This window comes from Petromyzon marinus, chromosome 78 (genome assembly GCF_048934315.1).
Source record: "Petromyzon marinus isolate PM22_M1 ecotype Great Lakes invasive population chromosome 78, UKy_Petmar_22M1.pri1.0, whole genome shotgun sequence".
Classification (NCBI taxonomy): domain Eukaryota; kingdom Metazoa; phylum Chordata; class Hyperoartia; order Petromyzontiformes; family Petromyzontidae; genus Petromyzon; species Petromyzon marinus.
Genome location: NC_133744.1, coordinates 3,749,368 through 3,770,782, shown reverse-complemented (window position 1 = coordinate 3,770,782; position 21,415 = coordinate 3,749,368). Strand labels below are relative to the sequence as shown.

Here is a 21,415-nt window from a genome sequence, read left to right as displayed (position 1 = left end):
GGTTTAGTGTATAGTGTAGTGTGTAGTGTATAGTGTAGTGTATAGTGTAGTAGTGTATAGTGTAGTAGTGTATAGTGTAGTAGTGTATAGTGTAGTGTATAGTGTAGTGTGTAGTGTATAGTGTAGTGCATAGTGTAGTAGTGTATAGTGTAGTGTATAGTGTAGTGTATAGTGTGTAGTGTATAGTGTAGTGTATAGTGTAGTAGTGTGTAGTGTATAGTGTAGTTTATAGTAGTGTATAGTGTAGTGTATAATAGTGTAGTGTATAGTGTAGTGTATAGTAGTGTAGTGTATAGTAGTGTATAGTGTAGTGTATAGTGTAGTGTATAGTAGTGTATAGTGTAGTGTATAGTAGTGTATAGTGTAGTGTATTGTAGTGTAGTATATCACAACACAGTATGAAAGACACAACACGTACATTTCATAACCTTGGCGTGGTATTAACGCCAACATAAATGATAACCCTTTAGCAAGGACACAACCATTAATATTCAATGCCATCTAACCCGAACAAAGTTAACTTCTTTCGTGGATTATAATGGACGTTGGTCCTAGGACCCACACAAGGAAGGCCCAGGACCGCACTAGGCCCGAGGTGCCTCCTGCCGCGTTGCCTGCTGAGTCTCGCCCAGGAGCCCGCTCCTAAGTGGGCAGACAACCAGACCCGGGACCAGGGAGCGAAACAATTCTGCGGTGAAATTTTGATTGTTTTTTTTTATTTTATTGTTTCCCTTCTAACGTGGTGACTTTACCGAAAGGACCAATAATATAATTCTGCTGCTGCTTACTGCCGTTGCGTGATAAATGGATGTTGGTTCTAGTCCCGCCTCAAGGCAGGCCCAGGAACGGACTAGGCCCGAGGTGCCTCCTGCCCCCGTTGCCTGCTGAGGCTCGCCCAGGAGCCAGCTCCTAAGTGGGCAGACCCGGGCCCAGGACCGGGCCTCTGTAAGGGCCTACAACTTCCTGCCTCGACCCCCCACCCTTGCCTAGCCACCCCCCACCAAGGTGAGGGGGAGCTCACCCGGGAGGTAGAGTAGAGTACCCACCGCCACTTTTACAATTATAGTGTAGTGTGTAGTAGTGTAGTGTGTAGTAGTGTGTAGTAGTGTAGTGTATAGTGTAGTGTGTAGTAGTGTATAGTGTAGTGTATAGTAGTGTAGTGTGTAGTGTATAGTAGTGTAGTGTATAGTAGTGTATAGTGTTGTCTGTAGTGTAGTGTGTAGTAGTGTAGTGTGTAGTAGTGTAGTGTATTAGTGTGTAGTAGTGTAGTGTGTAGTAGTGTAGTGTATAGTGTAGTGTGTAGTAGTGTAGTGTGTAGTAGTGTAGTGTGTAGTCGTGTATAGTGTAGTGTGTAGTAGTGTAGTGTGTAGTAGTGTAGTGTATAGTGTAGTGTGTAGTAGTGTAGTGTGTAGTCGTGTATAGTGTAGTGTGTAGTAGTGTAGTGGTGTAGTGTGTAGTGGTGTAGTGTGTAGTAGTGTAGTGTGTAGTAGTGTATAGTGTAGTGTATAGTAGTGTAGTGTGTAGTAGTGTAGTGTGTAGTAGTGTGGTGTGTAGTAGTGTGTAGTAGTGTAGTGTATAGTGTAGTGTGTAGTGTAGTGTGTAGTAGTATAGTGTATAGTGTAGTGTGTAGTAGTGTAGTGTAGTATATAGTGTAGTGTAGTGTGAAGTAGTGTAGTGTGTAGTGTATAGTGTAGTGTGTAGTAGTGTAGTGTATAGTGTAGTGTATAGTGTGGTGTATAGTAGTGTAGTGTGTAGTAGTGTAGTGTGTAGTAGTGTAGTGTGTAGCAGTGTGTAGTGTGTAGTAGTGTAGTGTGTAGTAGTGTATAGTGTAGTGTGTAGTAGTGTAGTGTAGTATATAGTGTAGTGTATAGTGTAGTGTGTAGTAGTGTAGTGTGTAGTAGTGTATAGTGTAGTGTGTAGTAGTGTAGTGTAGTATATAGTGTAGTGTATAGTGTAGTGTATAGTGTAGTGTATAGGAACGTATAGTGTAGTGTGTAGTAGTGTAGTGTAGTATATAATGTAGTGTATAGTGTAGTGTATAGTGTAGTGTGTAGTAGTGTAGTGTATAGTGTAGTGTATAGTGTAGTGTAGTGTGTAGTAGTGTAGTGTATAGTGTAGGGTATAGTAGTGTAGTGTATAGTGTAGTGTGTAGTGAATAGTAGTGTAGTGTATAGTGTAGTGTGTAGTAGTGTAGTGGTGTAGTGTATAGTAGTGTAGTGTGTAGTAGTGTAGTGTATAGTAGTGTAGTGTATAGTGTAGTGTATAGTAGTGTAGTGTATAGTGTAGTAGTGTAGTGTATAGTAGTGTAGTGTATAGTGTAGTGTATAGTAGTGTAGTGTATAGTAGTGTAGTGTATAGTGTAGTGTGTAGTGTATAGTGTAGTGTTTAATATAGTCTAGAGTAGTGTATAGTGGTAGTGTATAGTGTATATTGTAGTGTACTGTATAGTGTAGTGTATAGTGTAGTATAGTGTATATTGTAGTGTATATTGTAGTGTGTGGTGCTGGTATAGTGTATAATGTAGTATAGTCGTGTCGTGGGGAGCGGTAGTGTCGTGGTTAGCGCTACGCTGCGCTAAGAACCCGGCGACCTGGATTAGATTCCCACTCATGGCCAACTCCACCGGCGACGATGATCTGAACCAGTCCTGGGCCTCCGCTAGGTCGACTCAGCCTCAAATGAGTTTACCTGTTGCAGCAGTGCTGTGTATTGAACATCGCTAACACTGGGGGAGAGACAAAGGCGGCCGGGAGTGGTGCTGGCCACCCACCCCGGCCTTTATAGGCGCTCGCTAACAGCACTTGCCCCAACAGTCTGTTAAGGCTATACGGGGGATATTTGCCTTTTTGTATGAGTGAGTGTGTGAGTGTGTATGAGTGTATGAGTGAGTGTGTATGAGTGTGTGAGTGAGTGTGTATGAGTGTATGTGTGAGTGTGTAAGTGAGTGAGTGTGTGAGTGAGTGTGTGTGTGAGTGAGTGTGTGTGTGAGTGTTTGAGTGAGTGAGTGTATGAGTGAGTGTATGTGTGAGTGTATGTGTGAGTGTGTGAGTGAGTGTATAAGTGAGTGAGTGTGTGAGTGGTTGAGTGAGTGAGTGTGTGAGTGAATGTGTGAGTGTGTGAGTGAGTGAGCGTGTGAGGGAGTGAGTGTATGAGTGAGTGTGTGAGTGAGTATGAGTGAGTGTGTGAGAGAGTGTATCAGTGAGTGAGTGTATGTGTGAGTGTGTGAGTGAGTAATGAGTGAGTAGGTGAGTGAGTGATGAGTGAGTGTATGAGTGAGTGAGTGTATGAGTGAGTGAGTGTATGAGTGAGTGAGTGATGAGTGAGTGTATGAGTGAGTGAGTGTATGAGTGAGTGTGTGAGTGTATAAGTGAGTGAGTGGGTGAGTGAGTGGGTGAGTGACACGGGCTAGAGAAGAGATGGAGTGACGTGGTACAGGAGGACGTGGAGCTGAGTGGACTTGCCAATAACCGGTACCAGCGGTGTCAAGATCGGCCTCTGTGGAGAAGGCTCGTGAAGGATGCTGCCAATGGGCAGTGCCAGGCTAGGTGCACGCTGAGGACGCTACTGGGCAGTTGGAGGCAGTCGCCCTCCAACTACAACGAAGGGCGGAGGAGCGACGCTCACAACAACGAGCTGAGCGCCGGGTGGCTAAAGCACAGCAGGTTGACACGGTAGGGGGCACAGGTGGTGCATCAGCCAGTCATCTCAGTCAGTCGACCCGTGGCACCTGCTGGGTCTGTCACGTGACCACCTCCTCGTGCACCTAGCCTGGCACAGCAGTCAACCCATGACACCTGCTGGGACTGTCACGTGACCACCTCCTCGTGCACCTAGCCTGGCACAGCAGTGCAACCCATGGCACCTGCTGGGTCTGTCACGTGACCACCACCTCATGCACCTAGCCTGGCACAGCAGTGCAACCCATGGCACCTGCTGGGTCTGTCACGTGACCTCCACCTCATGCACCTAGCCTGGCACAGCAGTGCAACCCATGGCACCTGCTGGGTTTGTCACGTGACCACCTCCACCTCGTGCACCTTGCCTGGCACAGCAGTCACGTGACCTCCTGCTGTTAATCGATTCTTCTGTCCGCCCCCCATGCCCCCCTCTCCCACGGAGACCGCCCCCCATCAACGCCCCGCCCTCTCGCGCCCGCCCTAGCCCAGCCACGCCACTACGGCCAAGGCCACGCCGCTCTACGTCCGTAAGTCAGAACCCAAACGCTAAACCCCACCCCCAACCCTACCCTCAACCCTACCCCCCCACCCTAACCTAAACCCTACCCCAACCCCTACCCCATACCCACAACCCCTACTCCAACCCTTACCCCCTACCCCCAAACCCCTATCACCCAAACCCCTACCCTAACTACCCCACACCCTACCCCCAACCCCTACCCCACACCCTACCCTCAACCCCCCCTACCCCAACCCCTACCCCACCCCTACCCCACAACCCCCCTACCCCAACCCCCAACCCCCTACCCCCAACCCTACCCACAACCCCTACCCACAACCCCTACCAACAACCCCTATCCACAACCCCTACCCTCAACCCCTACCCCCAACCCCTACCCACAACCCCTACCCACAACCCCTACCCCCTACCCCCCAAACCCCTACCCACAACCCCTACCCCCAACCCCTACCCACAACCCCTACCCTCAACCCCTACCCCCAACCCCTACCCCCAACCCTAACCACAACCCCTACCCCAACCCCCAACCCCTACCCCCAACCCTACCCACAACCCCTACCCACAACCCCTACCCACAACCCCTACCAACAACCCCTATCCACAACCCTTACCCTCAACCCCTACCCCCAACCCCTACCCACAACCCCTACCCACAACCCCTACCCACAACCCCTACCAACAACCCCTACCCTCAACCCCTACCCACAACCACTACCCACAACCCCTACCCCCAACCCCTACCCTCAACCCCTACCCACAACCCCTACCCACAACCCCTACCCCACAACCCCTACCCCCAACCCCTACCCACAACCCCTACCCCACAACCCCTACCCCAAACCTCTACCCTCAATCCCTACCCACAACCCCTACCCACAACCCCTACCCACAACCCCTACCCTCAACCCCTACCCACAACCCCTACCCACAACCCCTACCCACAACCCCTACCCCCAACCCCTACCCACAACCCCTACCCCCAAACCCCAACCCCTACCCCAAAACCCCTACCCACAACCCCTACCCCCCAACCCCTACCCCCTATCCCCAAACCCCTACCACCTACCCCCCTACCCCGAACCCCCTACCCCAAACCCCTACCCCCAACCCCTACCCACAACCCCTACCCACAACCCCTACCCCCAACCCCTACCCACAACCCCTACCCCCTTACCCCCAACCCCTACCCCCAACCCTAACCCCAAACCCCTACCCCAAAACCCCTACCCCCAACCCCCCCAAACCCCTACCACCTACCCCCCCCAACCCGAACCCCCAACCCCTACCCCAAAACCCAACCCCTACCCCCCTACCCCAAACCCCTACCCCCAACCCCTACCCACAACCCCTACCCACAACCCCTACCCCCAAACCCCTACCCACAACCCCTACCCCCTTACCCCCAACCCCTACCCCCAACCCTAACCCCAAACCCCTACCCCAAAACCCCTACCCCCAACCCCCCCAAACCCCTACCACCTACCCCCCCCAACCCGAACCCCCAACCCCTACCCCAAAACCCAACCCCTACCCCCAACCCTAACACCTACCCCAAAACCCCTACCCCAAAACCTTTACCCCAAAACCCCTACCCCTACCCACAACCCCCTACCCCAACCCCTACCCCCTACCCCCCAAACCCCTACCACCTACCCCCCAACCCCGAACCCCCAACCCTACCCCAAACCCCTACCCCCAACCCCTTCCCCCAACCCCTACCCACAACCCTACCCCCAACCACTACCCCTACCCCCAACCCCTACCCTCAACGCCTACCCCCAACCCCTACCCCCAACCCCTACCCCCAACCCCTACCCACAACCCTACCCCCAACCCCTACCCCCCTACCCCTACCCCCAACCCCTACCCCAAACCCCTACCCCCAACCCCTACCCACAACCCTAACCCCCAACCCCTACCCCCTAGCCCTACCCCCTACCCCTACCCCCAACCCCTACCCCCAACCCCTACCCCAAAACCCCTACCCCTACCCACAACCCCTACCCCCAACCCCTACCCCCCTACCCCTACCCCCAACCCCTACCCCAAACCCCTACCCCTACCCCCAACCCCTACCCACAACCCCTACCCCCAACCCCTACCCCCAACCCCTACCCCAAACCCCTACCCCCAACCCCTACCCCCTACCCTACCTCCAACCCCTACCCCCAACCCCTACCCCCAACCCCTACCCCCAAACTCCTACCCCAAACCCCTACCCCTACCCCCAACCCCCTACCCACAACCCCTACCCCCTACGCCTACCCCAAACCCCTACCCCTACCCCCCTACCCCTACCCCTTTACCCCTACCCCCAACCCCTACCCCTACCCCCACCCCCCACCCCTATTCACATGGGCGGCACGAACCGGTCGACCCCCACGGCGGAGTATCCCAGAGGCCCCGCCCCGCCCAGAGGCCCCGCCCCCCCCAGAGGCCCCCGCCCCGCCCAGAGGCCCCGCCCCGCCCAGAGGCCCCGCCCCGCCCAGAGGCCCCGCCCCGCCCAGAGGCCCCGCCCCGCCCAGAGGCCCCGCCCCGCCCAGAGGCCCCGCCCCCCCCAGAGGCCCCACAGACGATGCGGCCGGGCTAGCCCGTGCAGCATCGTCTTCGTCTCCACCGGCACCGTGGTGGTGAGCGTGGTGGTGGTGAGGGTGGTGGTGAGGGTGGTGGTGGTGCAGGTGGTGGTGCAGGTGGTGGTGAGGGTGGTAAGCGACAGGCGGAGCCCCGCCGGTGTAGGCTGAGCCCAAGCCGCCCATGCCCAGGAGGCCAATGCCCAGGCGGCCGATGGCGACGATTTCATCGCCTCCGATGCCACCAACTCCACCTCCTCCACCACCTCCTCCTCCAACTCCACCTCCTCCTCCACCTCCTCCACCACCTCCTCCACCTCCTCCAACTCCAACTCCACCTCCACCACCTCCTCCACTACCTCCTCCAACTCCAATTCCCACCTCCACCACCTCCTCCAACTCCACCTCCACCACCTGCTCCAACTCCAACTCCACCACCACCTCCTCCAACTCCAACTCCACCTCCACCACCTCCTCCAACTCCACCTCCACCACCTGCTCCAACTCCAACTCCACCACTACCTCCTCCAACTCCAACTCCACCTCCACCACCTCCTCCAACTCCACCTCCACCACCACCTCCTCCACCTCCACCACCACCACCACCACCTCCAACTCCACCTCCACCACCTCCACCAACTCCAACTCCACCTCCACCACCACCTCCTCCACCACCTCCACCAACTCCAACTCCACCTCCTCCACCACCGGCGACGTTCATGGTGGCCAAGATCTCAGGGGTGATGCTGCTGCTGCTGCTGCCGCTACTGTTGCCAGCTCCCTGCGGTGAACAGCTGTCTACCGGCGGAGACAGCAGCAGCTGATGATGATGCTGATGATGCTGATGATGATGCTGATGATGATCATTCTGCTGCTGCTGCTCCTGCTGCAGGATGAGGCTGTCGATGCTGAACGCCCGCGGGTAGTGATGCATCATTACAGCCGGATGCTGCTGCTGATGATGCTGCTGCTGATGATGCTGCTGATGTTGTTGCAGCTGATGCTGCTGCTGCTGATGCTGATGATGGTGCAGCTGCAACTGCAGCTGCTGCTGCTGCTGTTGCTGTTGCTGCTGAGCATGGTGAGATGCTAGATGGTGGTGGTGGTGTTGGTGGTGTTGTTGGTGGTGTTGCTGTTGTTGAAGTTGTTGTTGCTGGTGGTGCTGGTGGTGAGCGAGCTGATGGTGTTGTTGCTGCTGCTGCTGCTGTTGTTGTTGTTGCTGCTGCTGCTGGTGCTGGTGGTGCTGATGGTGATGATGATGATGAGGCAGATGCAGATGATGAGACAGATGATGTTGGTGGTGTTGGTGGTGGTGGTGGTGGTGGGCCAGGACCGGCGGATGAAGGAGCCCACCGCCGACTACAGCGACACCGCCGTAGGCCGAGGTCGCGACCCCGAGAGGGCCCGGCTGGTGGTGAGGCCCGGGGGCGATGGACGACGATGATGGGGACGAGGAAGCGGCGGCGGCGATGGACGAGGAGGTGGAGGAGGAGATGGCGGCGGCGGCGGCGATGGAGGATGACGAGGAGGAAGAGGAGGCGTAGAGGTGGTGCGGGTAGAGCGGGCGGCCGAGCTGAGCGGGTGTGAAGGCACTGGAGTCGTGGAGGAAGCCTGGGTAGGTGGTCACATCGCAGCGCTGGGTGGTGGCGGCGGTGGTGGTGGTTGGTGGTGGTGGTTGGTGGGTGGTCGTTGGTGGTGGTGGTGGGGAGATAGAGAGGGAGATGGATGGAGAGAGATGGAGAGAGATGGAGAGAGAGAGAGACAGAGAGATAGACAGAGAGAGATAGAGAGACAGGGAGATAGAGAGACAGAGAGATAGACACAGAGAGGGAGATAGATGGAGAGAGATGGAGAGAGATTGAGAGAGAGACAGAGACAGAGAGATAGAGAGGCAGAGAGAGAGATAGAGAGACAGAGAGATAGACAGAGAGATAGAGAGATAGACAGAGAGATAGAGAGACAGAGAGATAGACAGAGAGAGATAGAGAGACAGAGATATAGACAGAGACAGAGAGACAGACAGAGAGATAGACAGAGAGAGATAGAGAGACAGAGACAGAGAGACAGAGAGAGAGAGATAGAGAGACAGAGAGATAGACAGAGAGAGACAGAGAGATAGAGAGAGATAGACAGAGACAGAGAGATAGAGAGACAGAGAGATAGAGAGACAGGGAGATAGACAGAGAGAAATAGAGAGACAGAGAGATAGACAGAGAGAGAGACAGAGATATAGACAGAGAGAGATAGAGAGACAGAGAGATAGACAGAGAGGGATAGAGAGACAGAGAGATAGACAGAGAGAGATAGAGAGACAGAAACAGAGAGATAGAGAGACAGAGAGATAGACAGAGAGAGACAGAGAGACAGAGAGATAGACGGAGAGAGAGATAGAGAGACAGAGAGATAGAGAGACAGAGAGATAGAGAGAGAGATAGACAGAGAGATAGACAGAGAGATAGACAGAGAGACAGAGAGATAGAGAGACAGAGAGATAGAGAGACAGGGAGATAGAGAGAAAGAGAGATAGAGAGACAGAGAGATAGACAGAGAGATAGACAGAGAGATAGACAGAGAGATAAACAGAGAGACAGAGAGATAGAGAGACAGAGAGATAGAGAGACAGAGATATAGACACACAATGAGCCACACCACCACCCACCCACCCACAACCAAATCCACACCAAAACCACCCACCCATTCAGCCACCCACCAATCCCACCCAACCCACACCACCCACCAATACCACCACCACCAACACCACCCACACCACAACAACAGCAACAACCGCTATCCACCGCTAAGCAGCGTTGACGTCACCACCACGACGCTTGTGCCAGGCCATGTGCACGTTGAGGCCACGTGAAGTGTCGAACGCCCCCTGGCAGGAGGTCACAGGGCAGACCCAGCAGGTGCCACGGGTGGACTGACTGAGATGAGTGGCTGATGCACCACCTGTGCCCCCTACTGTGCCAAGCTGCTGTGCTTTAGCCACTCGGCGCTCCGCTCGTTGTTCTGAGCGTCGCTCCTCCGCCCTCCGTTGTTGTTGGAGGGCGCCTGCCTCCAACTGCCCAGTAGCGTCCTTCACGAGCCTACTCCACAGAGGCCGATCTTGACACCGCTGGTACCAGTCATCGGCAAGTCCACTCAGCTCCACGTCCTCCTGTACCACATCACTCCATCTCTTCTCTAGCCCGTGCCGACGCCCGTTTAGCCCCCTCGATCCGGCGGAACAAAAGCTGTTTCGGCATGCGGTGGCTGGGCATGCGGGCCACATGACCCAGCCAACGCAGCCTTGCCTGCCGGAAGAGCTCACCGATGAGACTTTGTCCAGATCTTTCAAGGATTTGTGAGCTCCTCACACAATCCAGCCTGGTTAAACACAGGATGGATTGTAGGCAGGCCTATGCCTAAATGTTTCTAACCGGTGAAGATGCTCCGTTTGGGGGGTCAACGTTTTGCAAATGTAGAGAAGGGAGGGAATGACCGTGGCCGAGAAGACCTGAAGCTTAGTGCGGAGCGACAGACCAGGTAGCTTCCACACAGCGTTACGCAACCAATGAAAAGATATTGCCGCTTATGAGCACACTGCCCAGGTATGGGAAACTCTCCACTCTCTCCACAACAGCCCCATCACCGATTGGGAGTTGTGGGGGTGGAGTGTCCGATGGTACAAAATACCCAGGCAGGTGCTTAGTTTTGGTGGGGCTGATGGTAAGGCCCCACCTCTTAGTGGCAAGCTCCAGGTTCAGCAGCAGCGTCTCCAACTACTCCTCTGAGTGAACAGCAATTACCAGATCATCAGCATACATAACGTGGTTGAGCAATAGGGAGCCATCTCTTGACCGCACCCGGGCATCGATCAGCCTCCCATTATATCTGTACCAGATGGAGATTCCCCCGGTACAGCCATCGAAGGCTTCACGAACTACGTGGTCAAAATAGATGTTAAATAATGTGGGAGCCAGAGGACATCCCTGTCGCACCCCAAGGTGAACAGGGAATGGCTCCAACTCCCGGCCAAGTAGCTTTACCCACCATTATGAAGGTCCTTAATTATCTATGAGCAGAAGGTCAGGGAATTCGAAAGCACGAAGAACAACCCAGAGCCCAGGCCTACTGATGGTAGCATAGGCCTTGGCCAGGTCAATAAAGCAGAGATGTAGGTCTGATTGGAATTCCCTACACCTCTGCTGTAGCAGACGGACAGAAAATATGCCATCCGTACAGGACCGCCCTTTCCTGAAACCGCATTGGGGCTCCGAAAGCCTCTCCTCAGCGTGCCTGACAAGGCAATGTTGAATAATCCTTGCCGGGACCTTTCCCGGAATACTAAGGAGTGAGATGCCCCTGTAGTTGTTACAGTCTGTGCGGTCCGCCTTCCTAAAGAGGGGGACCGCCAGGGCATCCTTCCAATCCTGCGGAACCCGTCCAGTGGTCCAGACCGTTGTAATGATGTCATATAGGACAGTCTGTGCACAAACGCCACCCTCCCTCAGCATTTCGCTTGGGAGATCATCTCTGCCCGGTGCCTTTCCTGAACTCAGACTCCGGATCGCCTTCAGTACTTCTTCAACAGATGGCACCTCAGCCAGCCACTCACAATATTTGAGGCACCGCAGCCTCAGCAAGGTCATCCCCACTTTGCCCCATTTTCCAGGCTGAGGGATTTCCCATCCCACAGGACCTTACAGAAATGCTCAGCAAATCAGCAAACCTGTTCCTGGGGGTTGAAGATTGGATCGCCGTTTTTTCCCCTAACGATGCTAATAGGTGTGTCGCTGCAGGTTACTTTTTTGATGGAATTAAATAGAGATTTGTGATCGCGGGCCACTGAGGCAGATTCCATCTCCTCAATAATCCGCGACCACCACACATCACAGCTCTCCAAACCTCCGAGCGAAGGCTGCGGTAAGCCTCCTCATTCTCTGACGTGGGATGCTGTAGCCGATGACAGTGGGCCTGTCGCTTTTTCTCAGCCAGCCTGAACACCTCCTCTGTCAGCCAGGGTATCTGGGGAGGTCTGGACCGCGTACCCAAAGCAGCCATTGAAGCTGCATGAGCCAAAGTCCTAAACCTCGCCCATTTACCCTCGACATCAGGAGGAGTGGGGGACGATGCCAACCCCAGCCGAAAGCGATGATTAAATTCTCGCATGCAACTTCCATCAGCTAACCAAGACCAGGCCACTAAGGGGTTGGAATGGGGTCCTAGGTGTAAGCCCACCAACGGAGTGGAAGAATGGCAGGTGCATCTTACAGATGACAAGTCGATGGTCAGAAGGCAGATCAGCTCCACGGTAGGTCCTGGTGTCAAGGACATGGGCTCGCATCCGCTGGTCCTTCACTATGTAGTCCAGCATATGTCCTTGCTTATACCCGGCATGCATCCATGATGTTGTGTGGATGCGCCAATGCTGGAACAGCGTGTTGGTAATTACAAGCCCATGGGCTGCACTAAAATCTAGCAGCCTCCTACCGTTGTTATTGAGCTGATCTGGCCCATGCCTTCCAATTACTCCAGACCAGGTGCCAGCATCATGACCAACTCGGGCATTGAAGTCACCCAACATGATGACTCTATCCCGAGGGGCCACTTTAGCCAGCACCTGTGACAGGAGGTCATAGAAGGCATCTGACTCATCAGCTTTGCCCGCATCCCTCCACGGATGTTCGTCTTCGGTGGGGGCATAAGTAACCACGACCACCACTCCTCGCCTCCGGTCGATGTGAAGGCGAGCCCAAATTAGCCTGGGGCTTACAACTTCCCACACCTCACCACCACGCTCCCACGCCCCCTTCATTCTTTTGTTCAAAAGAAGACCCACACCCTGTTGTTTGGCAGTCTCCTGCCCCGAGTAGAGGACTGTCCAACCCTCATGGTGGCAGGAGCCAGAGCCGGTCCACCGGACATCCTGAATGCCACAGAGATCCAGGCGGTACCGGTCCAGCTCCCGACAGAGGAGTGGCAGCCTCTCCTCCGCAGTGAGCGTTCGAACATTCCACGTGGCCACACGAAGTGGCTTTTCGTTGTTTCTGGAGGAGCCCCGAGGGTAGAGATTCAATCTCCTGGCTCCGCCAATTGGGGTTTGGCCAGGAGACGTCACAGACGCCTGGCCCCCCGGGGCCTCCGGCACAAGCTTATTAGTTAACATATTTCAGTTTAACTCGTGGTTTAGTGGTAATTAATTGAAGGTGGAGGGGTTACCAGCCCCTCGAACCCGTCCAGAGCCCCCGTTTAGCCCCTGTGGTGGTCACAGACGCCATGAGGGGAGGAGCCAGGAATTGGCTCCTCCCCCACCAAACGGCACCGCCCACCACAGCGCTGCCTTCAGGCACCAGCGAGGAGGTAGGGGGTTGGTTTTGCCGGACACTTCCACACCGCACTCACACCACCACCCACCCACTCACTCACTCACCCACTGACCACTCACCAACCCACCTACTCAATCACCCAACCACTCACTCACCCACCCACACATTCATCCACTCACTCATTCACTCACCCACTCACTCACCCATCCACTCATTCACCCATTCACCCACTCACACGTTCATCTACTCGCTCAATCATCCACTCACTTACTCATCGACGCACTCACCCACTCATCCAGTCATCCAATCATCCACCAACCCGCCCACCCATTCACCCACTTAACCACCCACACACTCACCCACTCACTCACCCACCCACTCACTCATCCACCCATCCACCCACTCACTCACTCACCCACCCACCCACTCACTCACTCACTCACCCACCCACCCACCCACTCACTCACACACCCACCCACTCACTCACTCACCCACTCACTCACTCACTCACCCACTCACTCACTCACTCACCTACTCACCAACTCATCCACCCACTCACCCACTCACCCACTCACTCGCCCACCCACCCACTCACCCACCCACCCACCCACTCACCCACCCACTCACCCACCCACCCACCCACTCACCCACTCACTCACCCACTCACTCACCCACCCACCCACTCACCCACCCACCCACTCACCCACCCACTCTCTCACCAAATCACCCACCCACCCACTCACCCACCCACTCACTCACTCACCCTCCCACCCACCCACTCACTCACTCACTCACCCCCTCACTCATCCACTCACCAACTCACTCACCCACCCACTTACCCACTCACCCACCCACCCACCCAACCCACTTACCAACCAAAGAACTCACCCACCCACTCACCCACCAACCCACCCTCCCACCAACCCCACCAAACCCACTCACCCAACCACCCACCCACCCATCCACCCACTCACCAACCCACCCACTCACCAACTCACCCACTCACCAACCCACTCACCCCCTCACTCATCCACTCACCCACTCACTCACTCACCCACTCACCCACTCACTCATCCACCCACCCACCCAACCCACTCATCAACCAACCAACTCACTCACCCACTCACTCACTCACCCACTCACCCACCCACCCACCCACTCACCTATCCACTCACCCACTCACCCATCCACCCACTCACTTACTCACCCACTCACCCACTCACCCACCCACCCAACCCACTCACCCACTCACCCACCCACCCACCCAACCCACTCACCAACCAACCAACTCACTCACCCACTCACCCACCCTCTCACCCACTCACCCACCCACTCACCCACCCACTCACCCACTCACCCATCCACCAACCCCATCAAACCCACCCACCCACCCATCCACCCACTCACCAACCCACCCACCCACCAACCCACCAACCCCACCCACCCCACCCACACCACCCCCACGCACCTTGAACCTCTTCCTCCGCCGCAGGAACGACCCGTTGTCAAACATGTCCTCGGCGGCCGGATCCAGGGTCCAGTAGTTCCCCTTGCCGGGCCTTCCGGGCTCCCGGGCCACCTTTACGAAACAGTCGTTGAGCGTCAGGTTGTGCCTGATGGAGTTCTGCCACTTCTTGGGGTTGTCGCGGTAGAAGGGGAACCTTTCCGTGATGAAACGGTAGATCCCGCCCAGGGTGAGCCTACGCTCCGCCGAGTTGGCGATGGACATGGCGATGAGCGCGATGTACGAGTACGGCGGCTTTCCCCGCTGGACCGGGCGCTTGCGGCGACGGCCGCCCCCGGTGGTGGTGGTGGTGGTGGCGGAGGAGGTGGATGTGGATGTGGAGGAGGGGGCGATGAGGCCCGGGGCGGTGGTGGTGCCGGTGGTGGTGCCGGTGGTTGTGGAGGAGCTGGGACCTGGACGGGGTGGAGCGGGAGGTGTTTGGGGAGGGTGGCGAGTTTATTCGGCGGCGGGAAATTGGTGAAACGATCACACAGCCGGCAGCAACAGCAGCGGCGGCGGCAACGCCGCCAGCAACACCTCCACCACCACCACCACCAACAACACCACCAACAACACTACCACCAACAACACCACCAACAACACCACCACCACCACCAGCAACAACACCACCAACAACACTACCACCAACAACACCACCAACAACACCACCAACACCACCATCACCTCTTGCTAGTTCCATGGAATATTCACAGGTTGTTTAATCACTCACACACCCACTCACTCACCTACTCGCTCACCTACTCAACCACTCACTCACTCACCTACTGACTCACCTACTCAACCACTCACTCACCCACTCACTCACCCACCCACTCACCTACTCAACCACTCACTCACCCACTCACTCACCCACTCACTCAACCACTCACTAACCCACCCACTCACTCACCTACCCACCCACTCACCTACTCACTCACCTACTCAACCACTCACTCACCCACTCACTCACCCACTCACTAACCCACCCACCCATTCACCTACCCACCCACTCACCCATCCACCCACTTACCCACCCACCCACTCACCCATCCACCCACTTACCCACCCACCCACTCACCTACCCACCCACCCATTCACCTACTCACTCACCTACTCACTCACCTACTCAACCACTCACCCACTCACTCAACCACTCACCTACCCACCCACCCACTCACCTACCCACCCATTTACCTACTCACTCACCTACTCACTCACCTACTCACTCACCTACTCACTCACCTGCTCACCCACTCACTCACCCACTCACTCAACCACTCACTAACCCACCCACTAACCCACCCACCCACTCACCTACCCACCCACCCATTAACCCACCCAATCACCAGCATCACCACCAACTCATTTCCTCACCCGGAGCTGTTGACGATGCTGCTGCTGCTGATGATGATGATGCTGCTGCTGATGATGCTGATGATGCTGATGATGATGATACACACGCCAGGCCAAGCGCGGACGAGATGGAGGAGGTGGATGGAGATTCTGGTACACGTGGGGACAGACACACACACAGACACAACACCAACAACCGCCATTCGCCACTAAGTGGCGGTGACGTCACCACGACACTTGTGCCAGGCCAGGTGCACCTTGAGGCCACGTGAAGTGTCGAACGCCCGCTGGCAGGAGGTCACGGGGCAGACCCAGCAGATGCCACGGGTCGACTGACTGAGATGACTGGCTGATGCACCACATGTGCCCCCTACTGTGCCAACCTGCTGTGCTTTAGCCACCCGGCGCTCCGCTCGCTGTTGTGAGCGTCGCTCCTCCGCCCTCCGTTGTTGTTGGAGGGCGACTGCCTCCAACTGCCCAGTAGCATCCTTCACGAGCCTCCTCCACAGAGGCCGATCTTGACACCGCTGGTATCGGTCATCGGCAAGTCCACTCAGCTCCACGTCCTCCTGTACCACGTCACTCCATCTCTTCTCTTGCCCGTGCCACGCCCGTTTTGCCCCCTCGATCCGGCCGAACAAAAGCTGTTTAGTCATGCGGTGGCTGGGCATGCGGGCTGCATGACCCAGCCATCGCAGCCTTGCCTGCCGGAAGAGCTCACCGATGGGTCCTTGCCCAGATCTTTCAAGGATCTGTGAGCTCCTCACACAATCCAGCCTGGTGAAACCCAGGATGGATCGTAGGCAGGCCAGTCTAAATGTTTCTAACCGGCGAAGATGTTCCATTCGGGGGGTCCACGTTTCGCAAGCGTAGAGAAGGGAGGGAATGACCGTGGCCGAGAAGACCTGAAGCTTAGTGCGGAGCGACAGACCAGGTAGCTTCCACACAGCGTTACGCAACCGATGAGAAGATATTGCCGCTCGACTGATTCGGAGTGAGACCTCTGCTGTTAAACTGGAGCCAGTCATAAGCACACTGCCCAGGTATGGGAAACTCTCCACTCTCTCCACAACTGCCCTATCACCAATTGGGAGTTGTGGGGATGGAGTGTCCGATGGTACAAAATACCCAGGCAGGTGCGCCTCTAACTCCTCCGTTGAGTGAGCAGCAAATACCAGATAATTGACATACCTAACATGGTTTAGCAATAGGGAGCCATCCCTTGACCGCACCTGGGCATCGATCAGCCTCCCATTGTATCTGTACCAGATGGAAATTCCTCTGGTACAGCTAATTCACGAATTACGTGGTCAAAATAGATGTTAAATAATGTGGGAACCAGAGGACATCCCTGTGGCACCCCGAGGTGTACAGGGAATGGCTCTGACTCCCGGCCACACAGTTTTACCCGGGCCTGCTCACCATCATGAAGGTCCTTGATGATCGTGAGCAGAGGGTCAGGGACTCCAAAAGCACGAAGAACAACCCAGAGCCCAGGCCTACTGATGGTATTATAGGCCTTGACCAGGTCAATAAAGCAGAGTTGTAGGTCTTGTTGGAATTCACTACACCTCTGCTGTAGCAGACGGACAGAAAACATGGCATCTGTGCAGGACCGCCCTTTCCTGAAACCGCATTGGGGCTCCGCAAGCCTCTCCTCAGCGTGCCTGGAAAGGCGATGTTGAATAATCCTTGCCAGGACCTTTCCCGGCACACTGAGGAGTGAGATGTCCCTGTAGTTGTTACAGTCTGTGCGGTCCCCCTTCTTAAAGAGGTGGTCCTCCTTCTTAAAGAGGGGGACCACCAGGGCATCCTTCCAATCCTGCAGAACCCGTCCAGTGGTCCAGACTGTTGTTAATGATGTCATATAGGGCAGTCTGTGCACAAACGCCACCCTCCCTCAGCATTTCGCTTGGGAGATCATCTCTGCCCGCTGCCTTTCCTGATCTCAGACTCCGGATCGCCTTCAGTACTTCCTCAACAGATGGCACCTCAGCCAGCCACTCACAGGGGGTGACTTCTTCCAATATTTGAGGCACCGCAGCCTCAGCAGGGTCATCCTTACTTTGACCCACGATGTTATCCAGGCTGAGGGATGTCCCCTCCCCCAGGACCTCACAGAAATGCTCAGCAAAAGCTGCATGAGCCACAGTCCTAAACCTCGCCCATTTCACTTCGACATCAGAAGGAGTGGGGGACGATGCCAACCCCAGCTGCAAGCGATGATTAAATTCTCACTTGCAACTTCCATCAGCTAACTGAGACCAGGCCACTAAGGGGTTGAATGGGGTCCTCGGTGTAAACCCACCACCGGAGTGGAAGAATGGCAGGCACATCTTACAGATGACAAGTCGATAGTCATTGGGCAGATTAGCTCCACGGTAGGTCCTGGTGTCAAGGACCTGGGCCCGCATCCGCTGTTCCGTCACTATGTAGTCCAGCAGATGTTCTTGCTTGGACACGGCATGCATCCATGATGGTATGTGGATGTGCCGATGCCGGAACAGCGTGTTGATAACTACAAGCCCATGGGCTGCACAAAAATCTAGCAGCCTCCTACCGTTGTTATTGAGCTGATCTGGCCCATGCCTTCCAATCACTCCAGACCAGGTACCAGCATCATGACCAACTCGGGCATTGAAGTCACCCAACATGATGACTCTATCCCGAGGGGCCACTTTAGCCAGCACCTGTGACAGGAGGTCATAGAAGGAATCTGACTCATCGGCTTTGCCTGCATCCCTCCACGGATGTTCGTCTTCGGTGGGGGCATAAGTAACCACGATCACCACTCCTCGCCTCCGGTTGATGGGAAGGCGAGCCCAAAGTAGCCTGGGGCTTACAGCTTCCCACACCTCACCGCCACGCTCCCACGCCCCCTTCATTCTTTTGTTCATAAGAAGAGCCACACCCTGTTGTTTGGCAGTCTGCTGCCCCGAGTAGAGGACTGTCCACCCCTAATGGTGGCAGGAGCCAGAGCCGGTCCACCGGACCTCCTGAATGCCACAGCGATCCAGGCGGTACCGTTCCAGCTCCCGACAGAGGAGTTGCAGCCTCTCCTCCGCAGTGAGCGTTCGAACATTCCACGTGGCCACACGAAGTGGCTTTTCGTTATTTCTGGAGGAGCCTCGAGGGTAGAGATTCAATCTCCTGGCTCACTCATACACTCACTCACACACTCACTCACTCATACACTCACTCACTCATACACTCACTCATACACTCACTCATACACTCACTCACTCATACACTCAAACACTAACACACTCACTCACTGAGACACTCACAACTTTCATGGAATGCTGCATGGTTCTGGAATCAGCATCATCATCATCAACATCATTAACATCATCAGCATCATCAGCAGCAGCATCCTCAGCATCACCAACATTATCAGCAGCAACATCATCAGCATTATCGACAACATCATCATCATCATCTTCAACATCATCATCAACATCATTAACATCATCATCAACATCATCAACATCATCACCATCATCAGCATTATCATCAAGATCATCACCATCATCAGCATGTTCGACAACATCATCATCAACATCATCATCAACATCATCATCACCATCATCATCATCAACATCATCATCATCAACATCATCATCACCATCATCACCATCATCAGCATGTTCGACAACATCAGCATCATCACTCACCTGTCACCCCCGAGTGAAGACCCAGCAGCTGATGATGCTGCTGATGCTGCTGATGATGCTGCTGATGCTGCTGATGATGATGATGCTGCTGATGAATCTCAAGTTCATTGTCCTCGTCCTGATCGACCTCCTGCAGCTGCAGCTGCAGCTGCTGATGATGATGATGATGTTGATGTTGATCCAGATCCATGCTCTGAAGGTGCTGATGGAGCTGCTGCTGCTGCTGCTGATGATGATGATGGAGTTGGTGGAGTTGATGAAGGTGATGCCCACATTTATTCTGCTGCAGCTGATGATGTTGCTGTTGTTGATGATGGTGCAATTGCTGATGCTGATGCTGCTGATGATGCTGCTGATGATGCTGATGATGGTCGCCACCGCCGCCGCCGCCGCTGCTGCTGCTGCTGATAGCGCTCAAGGCGGACACGAAGTCTTGCTGAGGCGGCTGAGGCGGTTGAGGCGGCTGAGGCGGCTGAGGCGGCTGAGGCGGCTGAGGCGGCGATGCCCTGCCGCAGACGTCTCCGGCCGCCACCAGTCTACCCTTGGGCACGGCCACCATCATCATCATCATCACGGCCTCACGCGGGGGCTTCACGTCGCCACGCGACTCAGCGTCCTCGGCGTCCACCGCCCCGCGGGCCTCCGGCACCTCCTCCTCCTCCTCCTCCTCCTCCTCCTCATCGTCGTCCGGCTCCTCGCGCTTGCAGGGCACCGCCGGGCCCCGCAATCCGGCGGCGCCGGTTTCGAGGCCCGGTGGGCGACGTCGGGGCGCATCCTCGGCCTCGCCTAGCCGCCGTCTCGAGGGGGCGATCTCGGGGTCGTTTTCGGCAGTCATTTTTGCCAAACGGCGGGGCGGGCGGGAAAAACGAAAACCGGCAAACGGCAACAAATCCTGGGCTGGGGGGGGGTGGGGGGGGAGGAGGGCGAGGGGGGGGGGGGGTCCCTCCCTCCCTCCCTCCCTCCACCCCCCCACTCTTACGATGACGGGCGACGGGTTGGGATTTTTGACGGGCCTCCCGAGATTTTTTTGCGCACGGAGGAAGAGTCGGCCGGAGTGTGGCTGGGTGTCGAGGGCCCTGGGAATTGGCGCGGGGGAAGAGAGGTGGAAGGAATCCGTCCGTCGGTTCTTCGCCTGCTGTTGTGGGGGGGGGGGGGGGTGGGGGAGGGGGGGGGTAGTGGGGGGGTGCGAGGGGTGGGAGAGACGCGGAGAGATTGGGTTCAGGTCAGAGACGTCGGAGTTGGTCGGGTGCTGGGCGCGATTTGGAGCGTTTTGGTCAGCCAGACCAGCCCGCAACGGCCATTTTGGATCGTTAAGTTCGTGCTAGACAGAATTATGCTATACACTGTACACTACATTGTACACTACATTGTACACTACTACACTATACACTTATACACTATACACTACATTGTACACTACATTGTACACTACACTATACACTACATTGTACACTACATTGTACACTACACTATACACTACAATATACACTATACACTACACTACACACTACATTATACACTACACTATACACTACACTACTATACACTACACTACTATACACTACACTATACACTACACTATACACTACTACACTATACACTACACTATACACTACACTATACACTACACTATACACTACATTGTACACTACTACACTATACACTACACTATACACTACTACACTATACACTACACTATGCACTACACTATACACTACACTATACACTACTACACTATACACTACTATACACTACACTACACACTACACTATACACTACACTATACACTACTAAACACTACACACT

At 55.1% G+C, this 21,415-nt stretch overlaps 1 protein-coding gene across 1 annotated transcript; it reads right to left on the bottom strand.

Annotated features, from left to right (window-relative positions):
- Positions 1–850: 850 nt before the first annotated feature.
- On the bottom strand, positions 851–20,444 carry LOC116937996 (uncharacterized). Its single transcript, XM_076056875.1, has 4 exons — positions 20,150–20,444; positions 14,547–14,995; positions 7,419–8,403; positions 851–909 (listed from the first exon to the last, which is right to left on the bottom strand). Exons 1-4 carry the CDS (start codon positions 20,442–20,444, stop codon positions 851–853), a joined length of 1,788 nt encoding a protein of 595 aa, XP_075912990.1.
- Positions 20,445–21,415: the final 971 nt, after the last annotated feature.

Bases quoted from the DNA above. Each gene is read 5' to 3' on its own strand.
- LOC116937996 (XM_076056875.1), bottom strand. From the start codon at position 20,444: ATGACTGCCGAAAACGACCCCGAGATCGCCCCCTCGAGACGGCGGCTA. The intron at 14,996-20,149 runs GTAGACTGGTGG...CACCCCGTCCAG, and splicing joins GATGGTGGCCGTGCCCAAGG to GTCCCAGCTCCTCCACAACC. The intron at 910-7,418 runs GTGGAGTTGGAG...CTGCCCACTTAG, and splicing joins TGGAGGAGGTGGTGGTGGAG to GAGCTGGCTCCTGGGCGAGC.